Genomic DNA, 21469 nt, shown 5'->3' with positions numbered 1-21469 from the left:
AGCCTGCGTGCTCTGATTTCAAGTAATGTGCGTCTGCAGCCTGTACGTCCTGTGTGGGGTCAGCTAAGTGCCATTAAGCATCATCACGAGCCTTGGAAACAGCTTCCATCCTAATTTTCCAGTGAAAACTTACAGAACAGAAAAAAACACAAGCAACAAAGGTTTCTGGTCAATTAGGCCCATTTCATCAACACATTGGCAACACTTCACACAGAGCAAGAACAGAAATGAAGGAACAGTCGGTCGTGTGCAATGAACGACAAAACACTTCGAATGCGCTGAAACAGTTTGTGTCGAGCTCCATCGGACGGGTGATCTGACCCGGTGGAGCGTCGTGAAGTTACAGACGATCAGTTTGAAGCGCCTCCTCCTCCGGTCAGGACAGAAACTGCAGCCGGCTTCACCGCTCGGACGAGAACATTAAAGTGCTTAAGGCCGAGTTTGATTCAGAACAAACTGCATCTTTGCAAATCACATCCATCACATCCCTGCACGCTGCTGCGACACGACATCGTCACACGACTCTGCTAACGAACTGCACGGGTCTGTTTAACATGAGCGGAACGTCACAGATGGAATGATCTAAGTCAGCCATGTCCAAACTATTCCATGAAGGGCCGTGTGGCTGCAGGTTTTCGTTCCAACCAAGGAGGAGCACACCAGGCTGGACTCATTTAATCAGCTGATCTCCCTTTTCAGCTGATAACTAAGGGATCCCTTGATGTTGATTGGTTGGCCTGGTGTGCTCCTCCTTGGTTGGAACGAAAACCTGCAGCCACATGGCCCTTTATGGAATAGTTTGGGTATGCCTGATCTAAGTTCTCTGCAGCTTTTAGCAGATTTCACTAAACATTGAACAAAGTGCCAACCAGCCGATCCGCTCTGAGCTACTCACTATTTTACAGATATTTTAAAATACTGAACATAAATGAAATACGTTTAGGAGAGCCAATGTCCTGACAACAGACAATAGGCATGCAGTGCATTCCCAGAATCACTTCTATCTTTGTACACAACTCTTACATGTCGAGTTAAAACTGCAGCTGTGAGACGTATAAAACCGAGGCCTCCCTTCTGAACGGAGCACCGCCGGCGATGACGCCGACCTTCCTCCTTCCTGTTTCCTGTCAGGACTCCACAAACTGAAGAAATCTGAACTTTACCATCAAAGCTGCTGAAGCTATAAAGAATGACAGCGCAGTCTGGAGTTTGTGCTGCATTCAAAAGTAGGCCCACAGAAAAGTCTAAAAATAACTCTAAATTTACTATTTACACATGAATGAGACTCCTGCTTCTGGACACATCAGCTGATTAATGTGCTTCCCTTCATCGCTGGCGCCCAAACTGGAGTCCTGTAGACAAAAACATTTCAGTGCAAACACAATCCACAGCGCAGAATCAATCAGTCAACACAAAGAGAAATATCTGTAACGTGCCGCGGTGATGATGAAGGCTAACGGCGCCTACCCGGCACATCCGGCCTGCCTCTGGACTCTCCGGGGGGGTGTTAGGTGAACAAGCTGCACAAAAACAAGAAGAAGGTTTAAGAACAGATGAAGTCAATGAACCCACGATCACATAACAGGAGCAGCTCAGTGAGGCTGTGCTGAGGAAGAGGAGGGGTGTGCGACGACTGACGAAGGCCACATGAAGAGCATCCGTCTCACAGTGACCATGACGTGAAATGCTAACTGCTAGCTGCATGCTAACAAACACAAACACAATGAAATGGTTAGGTAGAGCTACAGAATGTTTACCATTTTCATCATCTTAGCTTAGCATGTTAGCAAGCTAACGTTTGCTAATGAGCAGTAAACCTGAAGAACAGCGGAGGCCGGTGGGAATGTTGTTCACCGTGTATGTTCATATATTCAGTTTCAGATTATATTCTGCTTATTATTAATTAGATTAGATAAACTCTTCATAATTTACCCGTTCAGCACCAAACAAATCTGATGTTCTGTTCAGTTACATTGTTGCACTATAATAAATATTATGTTATACTACATTTCTACCTGTCACCTAATGCTACAGCTCATATCTGATACTAAACATATTTAGTAGCACGAGGCAATGCTACTAACGAGGCGATGCTACTAACGAGGCGATGCATAGCTCCAGCCACTATTGTAATCTCTCCTGTTTTTTCTTATTATTTTTCATCTTCTGCCAGAATTTCAGCGCGTAACTCGTCCCGCAGCTGTGAGAAAACCCTCGCAAACTATATATCAAAACGTGCGGCTCGATCAGGAATGGTGTGCTCTGTAGTTATGACAGGATTCGTTAATAATTCGCAAAGTTATTCGCAAAAAAATGCGAGAAATTTTCTCAAATTTCAGCCTTTTTCAAGTTTCTGCTGTTTCGCCATACTTTCTCCTAGAGACTTCATTCAAACTTTAAAACGTAGATAAGTTTGTCAGCTCAAAATGAACCTCAGCACATTTTTTGATATCTCTTATGGTTTTCGATCCCTGAGCATCTGAAGACCATAAAGTTTCTCAAAAAATGCTCAGAATTTCTGCCCCTAGAGTGGATGACATCATCACTTAGAGTGAAAGAGCCAGTGAGAAAACGCCTGAATTTTTTTTTTTAAATTGCCATAAACTCCAAACGTTGAATAGGAGACACATAATTTTTGGATCCTTTTGTAGACAAACGTCTCTTCTCGCCTCTGATTTCAATTTTAAAGGGTTAGCCCCCACCAAATTTAAATAAAGAGGGATCTTGCACCAGCTGCCCTGCTCTGCTGCTCGTTACTGGGCTCTGCTGAGGCCTGATAACGAGCCATTCATTTGAATCAGGTGTGCTGGAGCAGGGACACGTCTAAAACATGCAGGGCAGTGGTGCTCCAGGACCAGGCTTGAGAAACAGTGATAACACCAGCAGCCCCCTCGTGCCACTGTCTAGTTTAAGATATTCTGTTAATATGCACACGGATATATTCTGCATCATTTCTATTTCTATTCCATCTCCATTAATCAGGTCAGATAGTAGGCGGGTGCACACTGTTAACACAGATTTAATATAAAAATAAAGACAAATACATAAATATTTATCTATTTAACGGTTCACTTGTTGCTGTCACTGATCAATAAAGGTTTATCTTATTTGGTGATAAATCAAACTATTGGACATTTTATTCACAGAAATGTCAAAGTCAGGATCAGCTGGGAGGATCCATCCTCAGGTGAGCGTGAATGTCTGGACTGAACTTTGTGCCAGTCTGTGCAGGACATGTCGAGATGTTTCAGAGATGTTATTCTTATTGATCGATTTCACAACCTTAATCACTGATAGATCACTTACCAGCTCTCTCTCACGGCTTCGATGTCGCTCACGAGATTCTGCGCCAAACAGATCCCGAAAATCTGAAACGAGAAACAAACGGACTTCACGTCAGCTGACCTGAAGGCCGACGGAGATCAGATAATGAGCGGAGGTGTCCGCGCCGTTCCCGACCTGCAGTAATGCGATCCCGATGAAGATGCCCGCCACCACGGTCAGGTTGTCCTGGAGCCACTTCTCAAACTGAGGAACGCAGCCTTTGATGTAGATGAAGGTCCGCTGCTCAGAGTCCTGACAGAGACAAACAGGACGAAGCAGCGTTGCAGTTATTTTTTATGATTCTCCACTTCATCTCTGGTCCCTTCACAATAAAATTCCTCTGAAGTCACGTGACCCAGCTGTTAGCATGACCTCAGCACGCTGCTCTTCTGCTCTGTCTCTGCTAAAACTAGTTCTCTCCGGCTTTTTCCTCACATCTACGTCAAGAAAACAAACACGGCCTTTTCCTTACATTACGCTTCTATGGAGACGGGCCAAAGCCAATGATGGGGGAGGGGGTTTAATTTGCGGTGCATTGCTGCAGCGTGAGTAATACCACACAGCCCAAAGTGCTGATGGGGAGCCAGCTGCTGTATTTTGAAGACTGGGGAGTTGGGAAACATCCTGAAAGGGGAATATTGTGCCCAGGGTGGAGTAGCCTGATGAGCTCACGCAGCCACAAATCCGGCCTGCATGACTCGTGCTGTTCACATGCTGCACAGCAGCGTTCACTTCAGATCACAGATGTTACAGATGTTTGTGTGAGTCACTCACCGTCTTTGCTCGGATGTCGTAGCCACACTGCGTGTTGATGACGTCCTCCTGTGAAGAGAAGACGCTTGATTGAGTTATTAAGTCTGCCTTCTGTTGGACGTAATGGAGGTAGATGGCACCACCGCACAACAACAGCACAACCAATCAGCTCGTGGTGGCGACGATGCTTCAGATATGGCCGCGGCTGCAGAGAAGCTACAAACTGCTACAACATTACGATGATGTCGTGTCTGAATTCTTTGTGTGCTAATGCTAATCAGCTCATCCTCGTTTGTGCCTGATCTAATGAGCTCTCCTCCAGGTGCTCCTGAGACACCTCCTTCACACTAAAGAGACGGACACAGGAGCACCTGAAAACATAAAACCTTCAGCCACAGCTGCCGCAGACATGAAAAGGCCTAAAAACACAGGAAAATGGCAGCGGCGTTCTTTAAATGTTGGCATCTTAATGCTCATTTAGACTCCGCTCTGCACTGAACTCTCAAGTGCTTTTATTTTGAAGTGTCAGACTGTAGATGTTGTATTTTGTTTCGCCCTGAGGGCAGATGATCGTTGTTATGAGGTGTTGCTATCAGGGAGGACGACTTGGTGGAACAGCTTGTTCTTGGGTCGGCAAACAAAAAAGACTGTTGTGTAACTTTGCAGTGAAGGGAGCAGCAGTCAGAGCAGCTTCCTGCCAAAAAAATGCTTCGGTCAGGATAACTCCTCCCGGCCGCTTCCAGGCTCTGCTGCGCTGGCAGAGTCTGAGCAAAGACCAAACACCGAGGCCTGGACGTCCTGTTGGAAGGCAGCCATGACGACCGTCTGCAGGACGCAGATAACGAGCTGCGGGGAGGACCTCCGACCACCAGCGCTGCAAACCTTTCAGCGGGCTACAGAGGCACCTGCTCACTCTGTGCTCCAGCTTTAACACACAGCTACACCCCCCCGGCTCATGTTTTATCAGAAACGGGACAGAAGCGGCCGCGAGGTGGTGAGTGTTTCATACCGCCGGATCCTTGGTGCAGCAGGAAAAGGGCACGCCACATTTCTCACGGCTCGGGTTGGAGTCGGTGCAGTTGAAGTAGATGTTCAGATTCCAGTCGTCGGCGCCGAACGCCCCGCAACACTCCCACTGCGAGGTCAAACAGACACAAACCCCCCCGCACAGCTACGTCAGCAACGCCCCACAGAGCGAAGAACCGCAATCAACCCAACAGACAGAAACAGGCTCACGTATTCCTGCGTGAAGTCGATCAGGTTCTGCAGGTCGATGTCGTCTCTGTAGGCCCGGATGTTGTTGTTGATGAAAAAGTTGAGCTGGTCCTTGATCCAGTCTTTGAAGACGAAGGCCAGGACTCCTGCGGTCAGCTCCAGGAAGAAGATGATGCCCAGGAAGACGGAGAACTGAAACACGCAAACATTCACAGCTCAACATTTAACGGATGTCGTCAGCAGAGCGACGAACACTGAAATCTTCCTCACGCGACGTTTCGATAGGACAACCTACAAATTTGAGCAGGAAAGAGTTTTCTCGCAGCGCTCCGATGCAGCCGGCGAACCCGAGGATGAACATCACACCGCCCACCACCAAGAAGAGCCAGACGGGGTCAAAGCCGCCGAGGTCCGTGATGGACGAGATGTTGGAGAGAACGCCCTGCAGAGACGGAGGGAGGGGTTAGAGGCCGAGGTTACACCTGCCAGGTGTATTCCTGTAGAAGCTTTAATAATAATGAGCTCAGTTCACCACACCCCCAGTGACAATCTGACCTCATTCAGAGTCAGATGATCGTCATCAACATGTTTGAGCTGCAGGAATAACGACATGTGAAGGGTCACAGTGACTTTTGTTAAACTCTGAAACAGCAAATTGTCGTTTTTAGTTTGGTTTGTGTGCAGGTTGGACAAATGAACACGTTAATGAATGAGCAGAGCCACGCTAGCTGTTTCCCCCCGTTTCCAGTGTTTGTGCTAAGCTATGCTAACCGGCTGCTGGACTGAGCTTCATATTGAACGTGCAGACGTGAGCGAGGCATCAGTCTTCACATCGAAAGAATATTAGCATGTTTCCTTAAAAGCTAAAATATTTCTTTAACTATTAAAGTCTTTTATTAAAAAGCACCAGAGATTTTCACATGAGATTAAGTCTGGTCGGACAAAAGAAGACATCTGAAGACATCTGTCCTGTCTTCTGGCAATCTATTGACCGAACAATTAATCGAGCAATAGAGACAATAAAATAAAATGAATAATGAGAAAACGATCATTAGCTGCAGCCGTGTGAATCATCTTCATCTTAAAGCTGCTCAGAGGACGTCCCATGGGAAAGCTGACATTCCTTTCTGATTCAGTAAAGCTGCTGCAGGCAGACGGCGTGAACCACAGGACACGAGCGCTGCACGGATTATTTACACACGAGCCAAAAGATTCACACAACAGATTCAGCTCAGCGTCACACAAACTCACCTTCTCGCTCCACGCCCACAGCCCGATGCCGAGGAACGCCACTCCGAGGAACTGCACAGAGACGAGAGGACGGATTATTCTGCTGCGACTGCAACATGTAGTCATCCTCAGCGGCGCCCACAGAAACCACGCACACAGTTTCCTGGCAGCAGTGTGTGTGTGTGTGTGTGTGTGTGTGTGTGTGTGTGTGTGTGTGTGTGTGTGTGTGTGCAGCCTCAGCAGGAGGCTCCACCGTCAGACGGCGTCTCTGAACAGCCGGACGCTGAGGACTGCTCCAGTCAAAGCTCACTTCAGGATTTGAAACGATGGTTATCGAGCCTTGTGCTCTACTATAAAGCACAGACATGAAAAATGATCATTAATCTGTTAAACGCTCGTTTGTTGGTTCGATTTATTTTAGATTTTTAGATTTTCTGCACTTGAACCAGTCTAGAATGGAGTGTGTTGTCTTTGGCACCTCTAATTTATGTGGAAATGTGATTAGTAACTGCCATTCTTCTTCCTTTGCCTCTCTTCTTAAACCTGCTGTTTGGAACTGGGGGGTTATTCTGGACCCTGGTCTACGTTCTGACCAGCAGACGAACTCTGAAGTGAAGCTGAGTTAAGCTCTTCCTCAGCAGGAAGCAATCTTGGATTGGCTCTCCATGCTTTTATCACTTCTAGGTTAGATTACTGTAATTCCTTGTATCTTCTCTCTCTCGCCTTCAACGCCTTCTAACCGACACCCCCCGTTACCCCCCGTTACAGTCACATCACTCCCACATTGGCTCCCAGTTAAATTCAGGATCATATTTAAATTGATAATGTTTGTTTTAAAGCTGTCCACGGTCTTCCTCCAGAGTATCTGTCTGATTGTATAAAGCTTAGACGACACTGCAGAGCCCCCCGGCCCTCAGAACAGCCCCTGTGGGAGGTTCCTTTCTCTAATTTTAAACAGTGGGGGGATCGTGCTACCCCCTGAATTGCATTAATGACTTGGCGCTATTTAAATCACATCTTAAAACTCATTTATTCAGACTGGCTTTTAATATTGTGGAACTTTTACCCTTTGATGTGCATTTTGTAATTTCTCTGTAAAGCACTTTGATCATCTGTCTCATGTTCTAAGGTGCTACATAAATAAATACAATTATTATATTATAATTATCATTATATAGATATTTGCATGTTATTTCATGCTGGGCAGGCTGAGGCAGCACCTTTCAGACGTCACTCTGGGCTTTAGACACACTGCAGCTGCATATATTTAACATATAGTTTAGATATAATAGATCAAGAGACCACCTGAACAACCACTGATGCTGTTTGCACGTGATGACACAAGGCGATATTATCTTCATACTGTTTTTGTGTATACTCTACATGTATAGACGTGTACTTGATGTTATTTTGTGTCCCTTTTTATCGTCTATTTGTTCTCGTTCTACGTCTCCTTTTTTGTTTTTGCTGTCTGTAAATGTTTTCCAGCGTGGGATCAATAAAGTTTCATCTTATCTCATGACACTATTCAAAAAACTGCTGTTAACCCTTTATTAGACCCGTTTACAGAGCAGGTCCTGGTTCTTTGCAGATGAATTCTGCGAGTGATTATCAGTGAAACTAAAGCTGCAACAATCACATGAATTAATTAGTCCATAGAAAGATAATTGATCGCCAACCACTCTGATAATTGATTGATCGTTTCAGCCATTTTTTCAGGCAGAAACGTCAAACATTTGCTTGTTCCTGCTTGTTAAAAGTCAGGATTTGCTGCTTGTTTTCGTCATTTCTGGAGGTAAATGAAGAGTTTTTGGGTTTTTTGCTGTCGAATGAACAAAAGAAACATCACTTTGGGCACTTTTATAAACTAATCAATGAATGAATGTATTGACGAAGGTGCGGCCCGTTGCAGAGGAAGGACGAACAGAAACAAACTTCCTCTGATGATGCATGAACGGTTGCCGCCTGACGCTCTTTACCCGCTGAACATTGTGTCATGACACATATTGATGATCATGATTAGAGCTGCGACGATCAGTTAATCGTCAATTAGTCGATCAACAGGAAACTAACCAGCAACAACTGTGATAACTGACGAAGGGCTGCAGTCAGGTTGAAAGGAAAACCGTGTTCTGGGTTTTCTCTTCGTTACAAGCTGAATATTGACGGGTTCTACGCTGCTGATCTGTGATTATTGATTAGTTTCATGATCAATTAATCTGACTAATTTGTTTTTGATTTAGATGGAGATTATTCTGTAAAACATGATGTGAGAGCTGGAAAGCTGGACCCATCGAATGGAAGCCCGCCCCTCCTGTCTAATAACACTTAGTATTACTGGATGTCATCACTAAGGACAGCTGTTGCCCCTAACAACACCTTGATGAAGCCTATCTGAGTCTTCCTCTCTCAGTCAGCTACCTGTGCTGCACCTGGAGGCCCAAAGTGGGACATCCAGAAGTCCTTGCTGGGCTTTCTGGTGGGTCCCTGAGGACATGAGGGGGTGTCTCCCTGTGACTTTGACTTGATGAGGATGAAGATGGATGAAGATGAAGATGGCCTGCTCAGACACCCCCTGACACTGACAGACAGCGTGATGTAAACAGGTGATGCTTCTCCACACACAAACAAAAACTTGCAGATGGATGAGCAAGTGGCCAGCAGCAGGGAGCCCCCCCCCCCACACACACACCAGAGAGACAGGGACGAGGAAGAGGAGCGAGGACGCCTCAAAGCTGATGGAGAACAAAAACATGCGACGGTGTCGGAGGCTGAAGCTGCCGGATTCACCGGATTCAGGCCTGAACCCGGGACTTACCCAGAATATGATGTTGAATCCGAAGATGAAATACTTGATGCAGCAGCTCACTTCATGAGCCTTGAAATGCTTCCCTGACATCATCTGGACTCTGCTGGACTCTGCGGGACTCCTGGTCCTGCGGGGTTTGACGGACTGGCTGTGGAAGCACCTTCTGGTGTTTTTGCTCGACCAACGCGCCCTCAGCTGCCTCAGCGGCTGCTGATGAAGCTCATCCTGTTTTTCAGCGGGGGGGAAAAGGCGCAGAGGAGCCTCCGGTCCGGCTCAGTCCGGCTCAGTCCGGAACGATTCCAGTCCGATCCCGACACGGATCTCCAGAGACGGATCCACAGAAATCAACCAGATCTCAGCCGATGCTCTTCTATCTGACCCATAATCTAGACATGGCTGTTATTGGAGCGACAGGCCTGGGAGCCAATGAGAGCGTCCGGTGGGCGCAGGAGGCGGGACTTCCTCCAGCAGAGCGCGTCACTGCCCTCACATGACCATGAAACACAGTAAACATGCCATGATCCCGTTCAGTGTCCTTCACTCATCAGTCCGGCGGCAGGACCCCATCAGACCCGCTCAGTATTCAACAGACCAAAGAGACATTATGGGATGCAGAGAGGAGTCATGACAACAGCTCAGAGAGGTTAAAGCACAGTTTACTGAAGGTCATTTTATCTGTTTCCTTTCACAATCACTTTCTTTTCCTTTTCATTTCAAAATGTGATGGTGACATTTGTGATCTGTGTTAATTCTTATCATTTCATTTCATTTTATTTAATACTGGACTCTTCTGACCTCAGTGTAAGTTCACCTGAACAGGTGAGATTGAGAGACTTCATTATACTTACTGGTGTATTATCTTTACATTCTTACCTTCAGCTTTTTTTATTTATAGGCCTGTTTCAGCATTTCAATTTTATCTCTCACGCCTTCAAACATCTGTATTTTATTGTTAAAAATGTGCTTCACTGTGAATAGAATTCATTTTTACTCTCTAGTTAAACATCTGTGAGAATCTCGCCCAGATCTCGCTGTGTTGAAGGTGATGATGCAGAGGAGGTGCTTCCTCTTTTCTTCTCTCGTTATGTTTTCTATTTTTTTGTGTGTGTTACTTGTTTTTATGTCTTCTGGTAGAAAGCATACTGAGATGACTTGTGTGCCACAGTTATACCTTGCAGTGCTTTGTCCGTGGATCAAGACCCATGCTGAGAGGGAAAAACATACATGTACTGTGTCGTCTGCTGCTGCGTGTTCAGACATTGTGGTTTAAAACTCACAGACTCACAGAGCTGTGAGGACAGAAATGGTTCTATGTATTAATTCCATCACATATTCTAATTTTCTTTAGATGGAAACAGGTTGCAGGGTTCAGTGTTGACTCAGCTGAGAGGAAATAAAGTAGATGTGGAAAAACTCTGACCCCCGGTGGCAAAAAGTGTCATCTGCATCAGCGAGAGTCTCCTGAGAGAGGGGTGGAAGAAGAGCTCAGACCCTTCACCCGAGGAAGACTACCAATCCTACAGAGTAACAACACAAAGTCCTGCATTCAAAACTCTACACAGGCAAGAGTTCAGAAGAATTAACAGCAAAATGTTCTTTAAGTATCACAATAAAAGTCGTCACTGTGCAAAACCTTTCAGATTGGTACATTTTGGAGCCTTCAAGGTCCTGAAAGTTATATTTTTTAATCTGAACATGATAATTTGTACAAAGAAGTTGTTATTGTGTACAGCAGGCCTTCTTTTTCAGGACTTCAGGGACTTTCTGTTACTAATGAGTCTTATAACTGGAAACACTGTGAGGGTCTGCCAGGCCTTTAATCAATAACAATCAATCACTTTCAACCAGTTGATCATTTTCTCTGGAAAAACGATGAAGAGACTAGCAGGTCATAAGGCAAAAGTTCGACATTTCCCTCTGAAAGGTTGTGAAGTGGAAGTATAAATGAGATATACTTCAGTAAAGTATCTCAAAACTGTACCAAAGTACAGTCCTCGAGGTACTTGTACTCGGTTACCCTCCGTCACGGGCTGTGAATCGTACTTTGATGCATGAATTGTTCGAACAGGATCTATGGAATAAACACCAGCCATCACTTTGAGTATCGGTTTGGTTTATTACATAAAATAAAGTAACGTCCTCATGTTCTAATCGAGTACAAAGATTTGTTTACAAAAGAGGATAAATTATGAAAATAAATACCTCTGTGCAGTTTGTCTGCGTTGTCGACGCAGGCAGAGAAAAACACGAGGAGATCCATAGAAAAGAGAAGACGAGCCCACTGACGGGACGAAGAGGGCGGCGTTAAACACGTGAAACGGGACGACTCGGCCCGATCAGACGCACGAGTCAGCACGATCTGCAGCACAAACACTTTTTTTTTCTTTGTTCACAATAACGTCTGAAAGCTTCTCCTGAACCAGCTGTTTTCACGGATGTTTGACAATTCAAAGGTTTTAATCATGCGACATCACAAAGCACCTTCATTTAGAAAAATATAAGTCGTTTTGGATTCACCTTGTTCAAAAATACCACTTAAATGATTTCTTCATAAATCACGATCCTTCATTTGAGCCTTCGTTTGTGCACAAGTTAATTCAGAGGTGTGAGTTCCCAGAAGCCTTTGCAGGAGAACGCTGGAGGCCGTTTTCAGGAACAACATTAACACAATGGTTTGTGGTGAAAAAGCTTTGGTGCTCCTGGTCTTTGCAGCTTACTTCCCTTTAATATTCCACATACAGAGTGTCCGTGAAGTCAACACTGATCGGTTAGACCGGCCAAAAGAGCGAAAAGCCCCAAATCTACCTGCTACGACCTCATTTCCATCTCTAATCATCACACAGCTTCACGTACGTCTTCACGTACGTCGTCCAGTAAGGCTTTCTGCACAGTTTTCATAGTTTTATAATATTTAGCACAAACTCTAAAATACTGAGCCTGGAATAAATAACCCAGAAGAGAAAACTGAAGCGTTAAACATCAGCAAGCAAATACTGAAGAAACTGAGGAGGTGAAATTGTACGCAGTGAGCGTTTAGCCAAACGATCGAGAACCTTTCTTCATGTTGTGCAAAATAAGTCATGATTTCCTCGAACAGTCACTTTTTGATTTCACATTCTGTTCTTTACTTTGGATTTTGGCCAAATGTCGAAGGGTACCTCTTCATTCAGTGATACATGAATGACGTGGAAAATAACTGCAGATTAACACTGTTAGTCAAAAATACATGTACACGAACATATTAAACACATTTGACACATGCTGGAAGTGAGGCGGAGCATAACAGAGACGAGCCTTTAGTGTTTCTGACACTTTAAACTCAAATGTCTGTTAGTTCATCGTTTAAAGCCATTTTCTCCACATCACAAGCGAATCAACCCGTCGTCTCATCACTGCCTGTCAGCTGGCATCAGTCACGCCGTCCTGACATCTGATTTAAGTGTCAGATCAATGAGGACGAGCTTTGTAACGTGGAGATAATGGAGAGGCTGACGCTGACCTCGAGGTAACGTCGCGTCGTGTGTTTGTAACTCGCCGGGCTCCAGGTGGAACGCCCTCCTTCCTCTAACACTTCTGGAACTGTAACTCGATTCATTAGCATAAAATCAGATTAGCAATATAACACGAAGCTTTAATGCTCAATGCATTAATCACAGTTCATGAATCCAGTGCTTTATCGTCGCTACACGTGGTTTCATAACGGCCAGACTGCACCTATGAGATGCTATATCAGCGTTTATAAAGGCAGTATCATGCTTTATAATGAGGTTTTTTTTGAGTCACTATAAAATGTACATAAAATATTCTCTCTAACGAAGCCTGAAACGCAGAATAATCCGTTCGCCTCTGCGGAGCCTGAGGAGGAGTTTGTTTCTTGGCTTTGATGCTGTGACCGTTTAAAGCGCCACTCTGTGTGGCGGCGGAACAATTTGTGACACTTTTTTTGACAGAGTTGCATAAACGTTGCCGCGTCGTGAAAACCGGACAGAAAAGGTTAAAGATAAATCCAGTTGTGCATCATCTCCATCGGCCAATCACGAGAGAGCAAGTGGACGCGGCCCGGCGGCCGCGCCGTCCGGACGCTTCCCGCCGAGGCCGGCCGGCGCCGGCGGGTCGCCTTAAGTCACCTTGATAGCGGCCTTCTTGTGGACGCAGAGCAGGGAAACGTAGGGGACGCCGATGAAGGCCCACTTCTCGTTGGGCCAGAACATGATGACGGGCCCTCGCTCCGGGGCCTCGGTCGCAACGTCAAAGTAGGCGAAGCAGACGCAGCCCAGGTAGGAGGCCAGACAGATGAGGATGTGCCTGTTAGAGGAGAGGAGAGTGAACCGAGCTGCCGGGGGGGCGCCGACATCCACACGCCTGCAGGCGGAGGATGTTTAAAGTTTTTTCTTTCAGACAATAAAAGTCTTGAGACGAGCAGAACGATCTCTGAGCACTGACTGGGTTACAGACAGACACGACTTATATCATATATAATAATAATAATCTGATTCTTCTGTTAATGAGAGCACAAACTGTCCATGAGTGAAACGACCCGACTCTCCGAGCTGTGTTTGAACTCACCAGGCACAGTGTAAGTAGGGGAAGTTGACAGACGACCACATTTCACAGAATATCCTGTCACTGATCCAGCACAGCAGAGCCAGCGCCCACCAGATCCCTGAGACCAGGCCCAGCTTGAACACGCGGGGGTTTTCACACCTGCAGCGGCAGCACATAGAAACACAGCGTGACCTACGGACTGAGGAGGACATAAAGCACGCAAACCCCAGAGTGTGGAAAAAAACTAATTACAAGAATTCACTGAACTGAACTTGATCTCATGAGTCAAATATAAAAAACCTTTGGCCACTTATTCATGTCTTTTTATTTTTTGGTCAGTATTTGGCAGCGGAAACAAGCTAAAACGCGACATTATCGCCCTCTGAGCTGACAGCGAACAGCTGCCTCCTCACACATCCAGCTGTCGTTAAGCTCTCCTTTAACTCTTTAACTGCTTCACCAGCCAGTCTCTGCCTCTGATCTGATCTGCCGTCCTTCACAGATCTCTGACTGGACACAGCGCTGACCTCCAGAGACGTGAGCTAATCCAGAGCGCCGCTGATAAACTATTCTTAGTCCCCCAGCTGCCGACGCCGAGCGCCAAAACAGAGACGGGGAGGAAGCCTGACTGGACGCTGATGACGGTGCAGCTCAGGCCCTCTGACAGTTTGTCAGCTTCCCTGAAGACGCAGCGTCTGATGGAGTCATGCCAGCTCGCACGCCTTCAGTTTGGGTGACCATTGTTTCGAGGAGACGGGAATGTTGGACGACACAGAGCAACACAATGCAGATCAACAGCAGCGTCACTCAGCTGCAGAGGACGAGGACGAGGACGAGGACGAGGATGGGTGGACGGGTGGACGTATGTTAGTGTCAGTGAAGCAGCAGCCATGACGGCTCTGTGCCACTGGAAAGAGTAACTACGTACTTTTACTCAAGTACTGTGCTTTTTACTATTTGACAGCTTTAGTTACTAGCTACTTTTTCAGATTACAGTCCCCCCCCCCCCCGTATCTCCACACGTGGTGACTCTGGATGTTTGTGCTAAATTGAATTTAGCTTAAAGCTGAAGAGAAGGACGTCACGGCGAGGACGGCCCCACTAATGACCACATGGTGGCGACTGATCCATTGTTAATACAGAAAATATTGATCCGTGCAGCTTTAAGCTAAGATGTAGTGAAACTGAAGCATAATTTAAAAAAGCATCATGAAGTCAGCGACGTGTCTCAGGAACGTTGGCGAGCTTCAGATCGCCGCTGCTGCACGAACCACCAAAAGCTGCCGGTCGTAACGGACTCGGCGAGGCTGCAGGAACAAACTCTGCGTGTATTTCATCCCACACTGAGCTTTTTCTTCCTTCAGCTAATGAACCAGACTGACACGCTGTCATCGCATTACATAATTGGTCCGGAGAGGCTGCCCATCTGCAACAGGAAGTACAAAAATAGAAGGCCGGTGACAGGTCGTCCCAGAATCATCACGCTGTAAGTGTTTCGATCCGGGAGCAGATCTGGACTGTGCATGTGGTCCAGTTCTCAGGCAGCTATAGGCTCAGTGGCCGCCATACGCCGGCCAACGCCCCTTCCTGCTAACAAACATCCCCCGACACGAGCATCGCCGCACAGCCGGACGTCTGGGATGTGTGCCTATCAGCTCCAACAGAAGCACCAAAGATAAGAGACGTGACATGAGAGCAGGACCCGATGCAGAGTTTGACTGTTGGAGGCAGAGATAAGTGAAGGGAAGGTCGGTCTGTCGAGGCTGCTGAGGCTTCGCTCTCGGGGGGAAAGAAAGGAAGAGGCTCCATCGGACGAGGCACAGATAAATGTTCGTACGCTGCTTCCACGTGACACATCAGTGTGTGAGCAGCAGCCATCATGCAGCCCAGCTGATATTTTGGAAGCTGAAACGATCAGGAGCTTTTGATGCTGACGTCCACTGATCGCTTCACTGCAGCAGATATATCACACGCCACACAAGCTGCCAGCAGGCGTCCTGCGAAAAGAGCGAACGACAAACAAACAGCGCGGTTTGTGAGGGCAAAAGTCCATCAGCAGGAATCCAGAGGAAAAACAGATGACTGGCACTCGCAGTCATGTCAAGACTTCACTAACAGGCTGAACAATGGATGACTGAGGGTTGAAACACTGACGGCGGCGAGGCGAGGATGTGGGAAACGGAAACAGCTCCACATTACTGTGACGGAGGTCGAGAGGCACCGAGCCACGGCGGCTTATTGTGTGTTTTCAGGAACATTCCTTCACATCATAACGCTCTATAATTAACTGAGAACAGACGACATCATCAGTGTGAGCACAGCGGGCCGAAGGTGACACGTTAAATGTTCTCCTGCAGCACGTTAACAGCAGCTGATCGACCGACTGAACCGCTGACACCTGCTGCTCTGTCACTCAGACCACACATCTCAAACCGAGTCCATGCAGGGCCGAGTGCCTGCAGGCCAGCCAATCAACATCAAGGGATCACTTAGTGATCAGCTGAAGACTGAGATCAGCTGATGAACTGATTCCAGCCTGGTGTGCTCCTCCTCCCCCTCAGCTGCAGCCACTCGGCCCTGCATGGAATCGGTTTGACATCCTGGTTTAGACGCATCAGGAGTATTTACAACAACTAACACCCAGGTGTAACCGCCGCGAAGCAAACGTAACCGTAATACTAAGCTAACGTTAGCTTGCTAATGTACGACCTGTTTATTATGTTTATTAGCTGACCTCAAATCACAAAAGCAACATTATTACAGCGGCAACATGACACGAAATGACAGAAAAACAGGACAGTCGACTCGTCTGAATCACTTTCTGTGGCGCTACGGTGACCGTTTCCTGTTAGCATACAGGTACTCAGCTGACTGCTTCTGATTGGACGCACTACGGATGTTTCCTAGCAGCTGATTCTACACTCAAGCATCACTTACTCAGCTATTTGTGAAGCTTTCGGCCATGTGTGGCGGTCTTCTTCAGAAGGTGGAGGTTTCTCGGTCTCTGGACTTTAGAAGCTTCATGGAGCTTGTAGTCACAGAGCGCTTAACCCACAAACCACGGTGGATTTCCAACCCAGCGCACTGAACGAACAAACAAGCCTGAAGCCTGATCCAGGACTCTCTGCCTGTGACAGTCCTGATCCAGTCCTGATCCAGGACTGTCTTACTGTGACAGTCCTGATCCAGTCCTCCAGGACTGTCTTACTGTGACAGTCCTGATCCAGTCCTGATCCAGGACTGTCACACTAAGAATCAACATAAGGTGGGATCATAAAAAACATCAGGAAGACAAATGTCTCAGACTGAGAGAGGACGGTTTCTTAAAATCACTGCAAACACTGGAACAGCACAGATGGTTCAGGATTTGTTCGTCTCTCCCCAGAACTGAAGTCGAGTCTGTGAACGAGGAAGAAAAGCTGCGCGTCCCTGATTTGACAGCTTCGTCTTGACTTTAATGGAGGAGAATCTTTTCGGTTAGAGAAAATCACGTTTTTTTTGTGATGACGCAGAGAAACGTCACCTGCCCACACTCACCTGTGCTGTTAAAAACCCTTTCCACTGACCTTCTCAGCTCAGTGATGAGCAGCGCGGTGCAGGGGATGCCCAGAGTCATCAGTGACAACGAGTTGACGACGGGTTTCACAAAGGCCAGGCCGGTGGTGATCCCCGACAAGATGCCGATGACCACTTTGAACCTTGACCTAGTTTGAAAAGCAAAGAAAAAGTCAGCGCGGCAGAATTTTGCACTCTGTGGAGAACATTGTGAAAATCTGAAGGAATGCTGGCTCTTTGCCTCTCCGGCCATCTGCAGAAAGCACCACAGCTCAGCAGCAACCCCATAATAACCCAGGGCAATGTTTTAAATGACAGCCTGAAGTCAGAGAGCGGCCATGACGGCCCGCGACAATGGAAAGAGAAGTGAAGACATGTGATGCAGCTTCTACTGGTGTCAGCTATCTCAGACACGACTATTATTAAACATCACATGACAGAGCAGCGGCCAACAGGAGAGTCTGCTCAGCACCAACGCTGTGAGAAGAGGTCAGTTCCTCCTCTGAATTCACTCCTCAGTGCAAGACAACTTAATTAGCTGCTGGAAATAATGATGAGCTGAAAACCTGCACAGACGCAGCTCACCTGCACAGACGCAGCTCGCCTGCACAGACGCAGCTCACCTGCGCAGATACAGCTCACCTGCACAGACGCAGCTCACCTGCAAAGACGCAGCTCACCTGCAAAGACGCAGCTCGCCTGCGCAGATACAGCTCGCCTGCACAGAGGCAGCTCACCTGCACAGACGCAGCTCACCTGCACAGACGCAGCTCACCTGCACAGACGCAGCTCGCCTGCGCAGATACAGCTCACCTGCAGAGGCAGCTCACCTGCACAGACGCAGCTCACCTGCACAGACGCAGCTCGCCTGTACAGATACAGCTCAGCTCACCTGTACAGACGCAGCTCACCTGCACAGATGCAGCTCACCTGCACAGACGCAGCTCACCTGCACAGACGCAGCTCGCCTGCACAGATACAGCTCAGCTCACCTGTACAGATGCAGCTCACCTGCACAGACGCAGCTTATCATAGCACCAATGCGTTCATGCACCTGCACAGCTGCATTAAGCTTCAGCGGGTAGGTGTTCACTGGTCAACGTACCGATCCCTCCTGAACATCCTAGGCAGGTATCTCTTGGGAAACCACATGGCAATGGCGCACATGAGCACCCACAGGATGGCCAGCTCATCCAGCATCTGGCCGAGGAAGCTGAGGGTGGCGTGGAAGTACGTGGAGCCGATGCCTGAAAGAAAGAGACGCAGGAAAGTGTTTGTCAGAGGGAAGAGGCGGAAACCGCCGATGTTCAGTGCGTTAACGAGGATGGATTAACGAGATTATAATGTCCAATCTGAGAGGAAAGAGAAGTCAGTTTGCGTCAGCAGCTAAAACTGTATTATGTCAAGTCTACGACCGACACAATTATCAGATGGGAGGTGTGACTAAATCGATGAAACACTGATAGAAACAGAAGATCTCAGACAGGTGAGGTGTAAAAAGGTGACAGGTAACAGACTTCAGGGATGTGAGGGACAGGCTGACTGTCAGCCATCTATAATCCCTGTGTGACACTGAGCAACACTGCCGTCTTCAGCAAAGAACCAAGTCGGGCTGAGGAGGGACGGAGCGGTTAGCGCCCGTTTGTTATCGCGGTCCAGCAGACCCTCGACTATCAGCTCAATCTGTTCTGATAGGCGGCGCTGCAGGAGATTCCTTCAGTTCAACAAACGTCTCGTCCCGAAAGAGACAACGAATCACAACGAGCCGCCGGCGCGCTCGTCTGTCGCCGCCAGTCAAAACAAACGCGACAGGCCGCTTTTGTCTGCCTTTAAGTTAGAGCGCTGGTTTGGAGGGCGGGCGTTAAACAGGGTTTAATGGGAGAAGTGGGAGTGAGAGCCAACGAGCTGCTTCACATCTGAGCCATCGTTTGAGTTCCTGTGGCTGAGGCAGTCATGCCAATGCTATTTAACGGCTCCGCTAGTTTCCTACCGTCCAGTCAGGGTTAGGGGTCTGGATAGAGTGGGGTAGGGTGGGTTAGGGTTTGAGGGTTTGGGGTTAGGGTCAGGGGTCAGGAACAGAGGGGGGTCTGTCAGGTTATCTCTGCTGTGTTTCATAGCAGCAGCAAAGGGAACACGGCCCTGCGATCTCTTCAGGGCCGTCATGTACGTACAGTAGCACCATTTAAGACTGAAAATAAAAACTTTAGCCAAAAGGCTTATTCATCCCACCAGTGAATAAGAGTGGTCGTGTTCTTTCTAAGGGGGGGGGGACTACAGCTGGACAGTGACACTGCACCCGAACAGTGCTGCTGTTGTTGCTCTTACATTCAAATTTTATGTCTCAGAAAATGGAAATACTCATAATGTTTGTGTATTTTAATCTGCATTTACAGATTATTTTCAGCATCGATTCATCTGCAGCTCGTTCTCTCAGTAGATTCATCACCAAGCTGGTGTATTTAATTAAAGACCAGCAAATATTCACATCCTTGAGGCTGGAATCAGTGACTTTTGGCTTCAAAAATGACTCAAGTTGTTTACCGACTATCTGAATTTTAGCCAATCAATTTTCTGTGTAATGAATTTGTCAATAAATCAATCACTGCTTTGGTTTCTAATGTTGGAAAATGGTGAAAAAAAACCACAAAATATTCAGTTTCCCATCATCGAGGACAAAAAAACAGCAAATATTCACAATCAATTAGAGCTGCAATGATTTAGTGTTTAATCAGTTAGTTGTCAACTAATAAATTAATCACCAAATTTCTGAAGAAAAAAAGTCTAAATTCCCTTTCACCATTTTCTGACAATCTAAAGACCAAACAACCGATCGATTAATCAAGAAAATAATCAACAGATCAACCAACAATGAAAACAATCTTTAGTTTTTTAGATTCTAGATTTGATTTTGTATCTTTTTATTGCCTATTTGTTCTTTTTCTACATTTATTCTTGTGTTAAAACAAGTAAAATTCCCCGGCTTGGGATCAATAAACCCAGTCTTACAGTGGAGAAGCTGGAAACAGTGACTTTGATCTTAGAAATGAGTTTGATCTGATGATCAGTGACCTCAGCTGCTGTCAGTCTGCTCACACACAGCGTGTCCATGTTTTAATGCTCACACACAGTCTATAGATATAGATGACATAGATTTAGACAGATGCAGTGTAGCTGTGGGGTTTGTCAGCTGAGTGAAGTGAAGGTTTCCCACACAGCCGAACAGAAACATGAAGGGTCAAAGGTCATCACACCGTGCACAGACTTACCCACCACCACCAGCAGAATCCATATGAGGTAAATCCCGCTGTTGAAATGTGTTGCATATTGGCGGAACAAGCACATTAATATGGGCGGCAAAACAAAAAACAAAATGTTGCTGATCTGAAATGATAAACAAAGGAAAGCTATGAGCAAAAGAGACATCAGAGCTGCTCCAGCTGATCAGTCTTTAACACAGAGTCAGGCAGAGCAAATGAAGAAAGGAGCATCTGTAACCTGATGCTCACAGTAAACATCATGATGCTGAGAGTCAGAGCAGCTGACAGCTAGCTACAGCTGAGCAGCTGCAGAGAAACAAGCATTATGCAAAGACAAAGCGTGAAACTGCACTTCAAACCGACCGTGTTGTAAAACTCGGCGATGCTCGGGTAAATTAGGTAATTGCCTTCACACCAGTCCACCTCGGAGCTGCCAGCCTGCAACTGGTCCCAAAAAATCAGATTAACGTTACTCATGTCGGGACTCGTTCTGTCGGCTGGAGCGTCGACACCGCGGAGATTAGACAAGAGGTCGGCCGCTGCTCACAGGCTAGATGCTAACGAGTGACGGCGGACACGTCCAGCAGCGTGATAAAGTACATAAACCGTCGCTGAGCTGCATTTTAAAGCCTCTGTCCTTCCACAAAGACTCCTGCTCGTCGTGACGCTCTGCGCCGGACTGACAGCTGCTCGCTCTCCAGCCGAAGAGTGTTCAAAAGCCGCGAGAGGACTCACTCCTGTCCGCTTCCGTCTTCCGGGAAACGTGACCAATGCAGCCACG

General features: G+C 46.9%; 2 protein-coding genes across 2 annotated transcripts; both read right to left on the bottom strand.

Moving 5' to 3' along the window:
• Positions 1-795: 795 nt before the first annotated feature.
• LOC121604478 (tetraspanin-5) lies at positions 796-9739 on the bottom strand. The gene is made up of 10 exons (XM_041933995.1): positions 9341-9739; positions 6544-6594; positions 5588-5734; positions 5314-5484; positions 5087-5212; positions 4099-4146; positions 3460-3576; positions 3307-3368; positions 1468-1520; positions 796-1352 (listed from the first exon to the last, which is right to left on the bottom strand). The coding sequence occupies exons 1-9, from the start codon at positions 9422-9424 to the stop codon at positions 1508-1510; spliced, it is 819 nt and encodes a 272-aa protein (XP_041789929.1). The 5' UTR covers positions 9425-9739; the 3' UTR covers positions 796-1352; positions 1468-1507.
• A 1694-nt stretch (positions 9740-11433) lies between these two features.
• acer2 (alkaline ceramidase 2) lies at positions 11434-21415 on the bottom strand. The gene is made up of 6 exons (XM_041933733.1): positions 21052-21415; positions 20698-20812; positions 18537-18678; positions 17443-17580; positions 13898-14035; positions 11434-13636 (listed from the first exon to the last, which is right to left on the bottom strand). The coding sequence occupies exons 1-6, from the start codon at positions 21163-21165 to the stop codon at positions 13450-13452; spliced, it is 834 nt and encodes a 277-aa protein (XP_041789667.1). The 5' UTR covers positions 21166-21415; the 3' UTR covers positions 11434-13449.
• Positions 21416-21469: the final 54 nt, after the last annotated feature.

The sequence above is a fragment of the Chelmon rostratus genome, chromosome 3 (assembly GCF_017976325.1).
Source record: "Chelmon rostratus isolate fCheRos1 chromosome 3, fCheRos1.pri, whole genome shotgun sequence".
Taxonomy (NCBI): domain Eukaryota; kingdom Metazoa; phylum Chordata; class Actinopteri; order Chaetodontiformes; family Chaetodontidae; genus Chelmon; species Chelmon rostratus.
The sequence above is the reverse complement of the archived record's forward strand: the minus strand, read 5'-3'. Positions and strand labels throughout refer to the sequence as shown.

Bases quoted from the DNA above. Each gene is read 5' to 3' on its own strand.
- LOC121604478 (XM_041933995.1), bottom strand. From the start codon at position 9,424: ATGATGTCAGGGAAGCATTTCAAGGCTCATGAAGTGAGCTGCTGCATC. The intron at 5,485-5,587 runs GTAGGTTGTCCT...TGCGTGTTTCAG, and splicing joins ACTCTTTCCTGCTCAAATTT to TTCTCCGTCTTCCTGGGCAT. The intron at 3,369-3,459 runs GTCGGGAACGGC...TTCTCGTTTCAG, and splicing joins TCGGGATCGCATTACTGCAG to ATTTTCGGGATCTGTTTGGC.
- acer2 (XM_041933733.1), bottom strand. From the start codon at position 21,165: ATGAGTAACGTTAATCTGATTTTTTGGGACCAGTTGCAGGCTGGCAGC. The intron at 17,581-18,536 runs GTACGTTGACCA...TTTTCAAACTAG, and splicing joins AGGATGTTCAGGAGGGATCG to GTCAAGGTTCAAAGTGGTCA. The intron at 13,637-13,897 runs GTGAGTTCAAAC...CTCCTCTAACAG, and splicing joins CCCTACTTACACTGTGCCTG to GCACATCCTCATCTGTCTGG.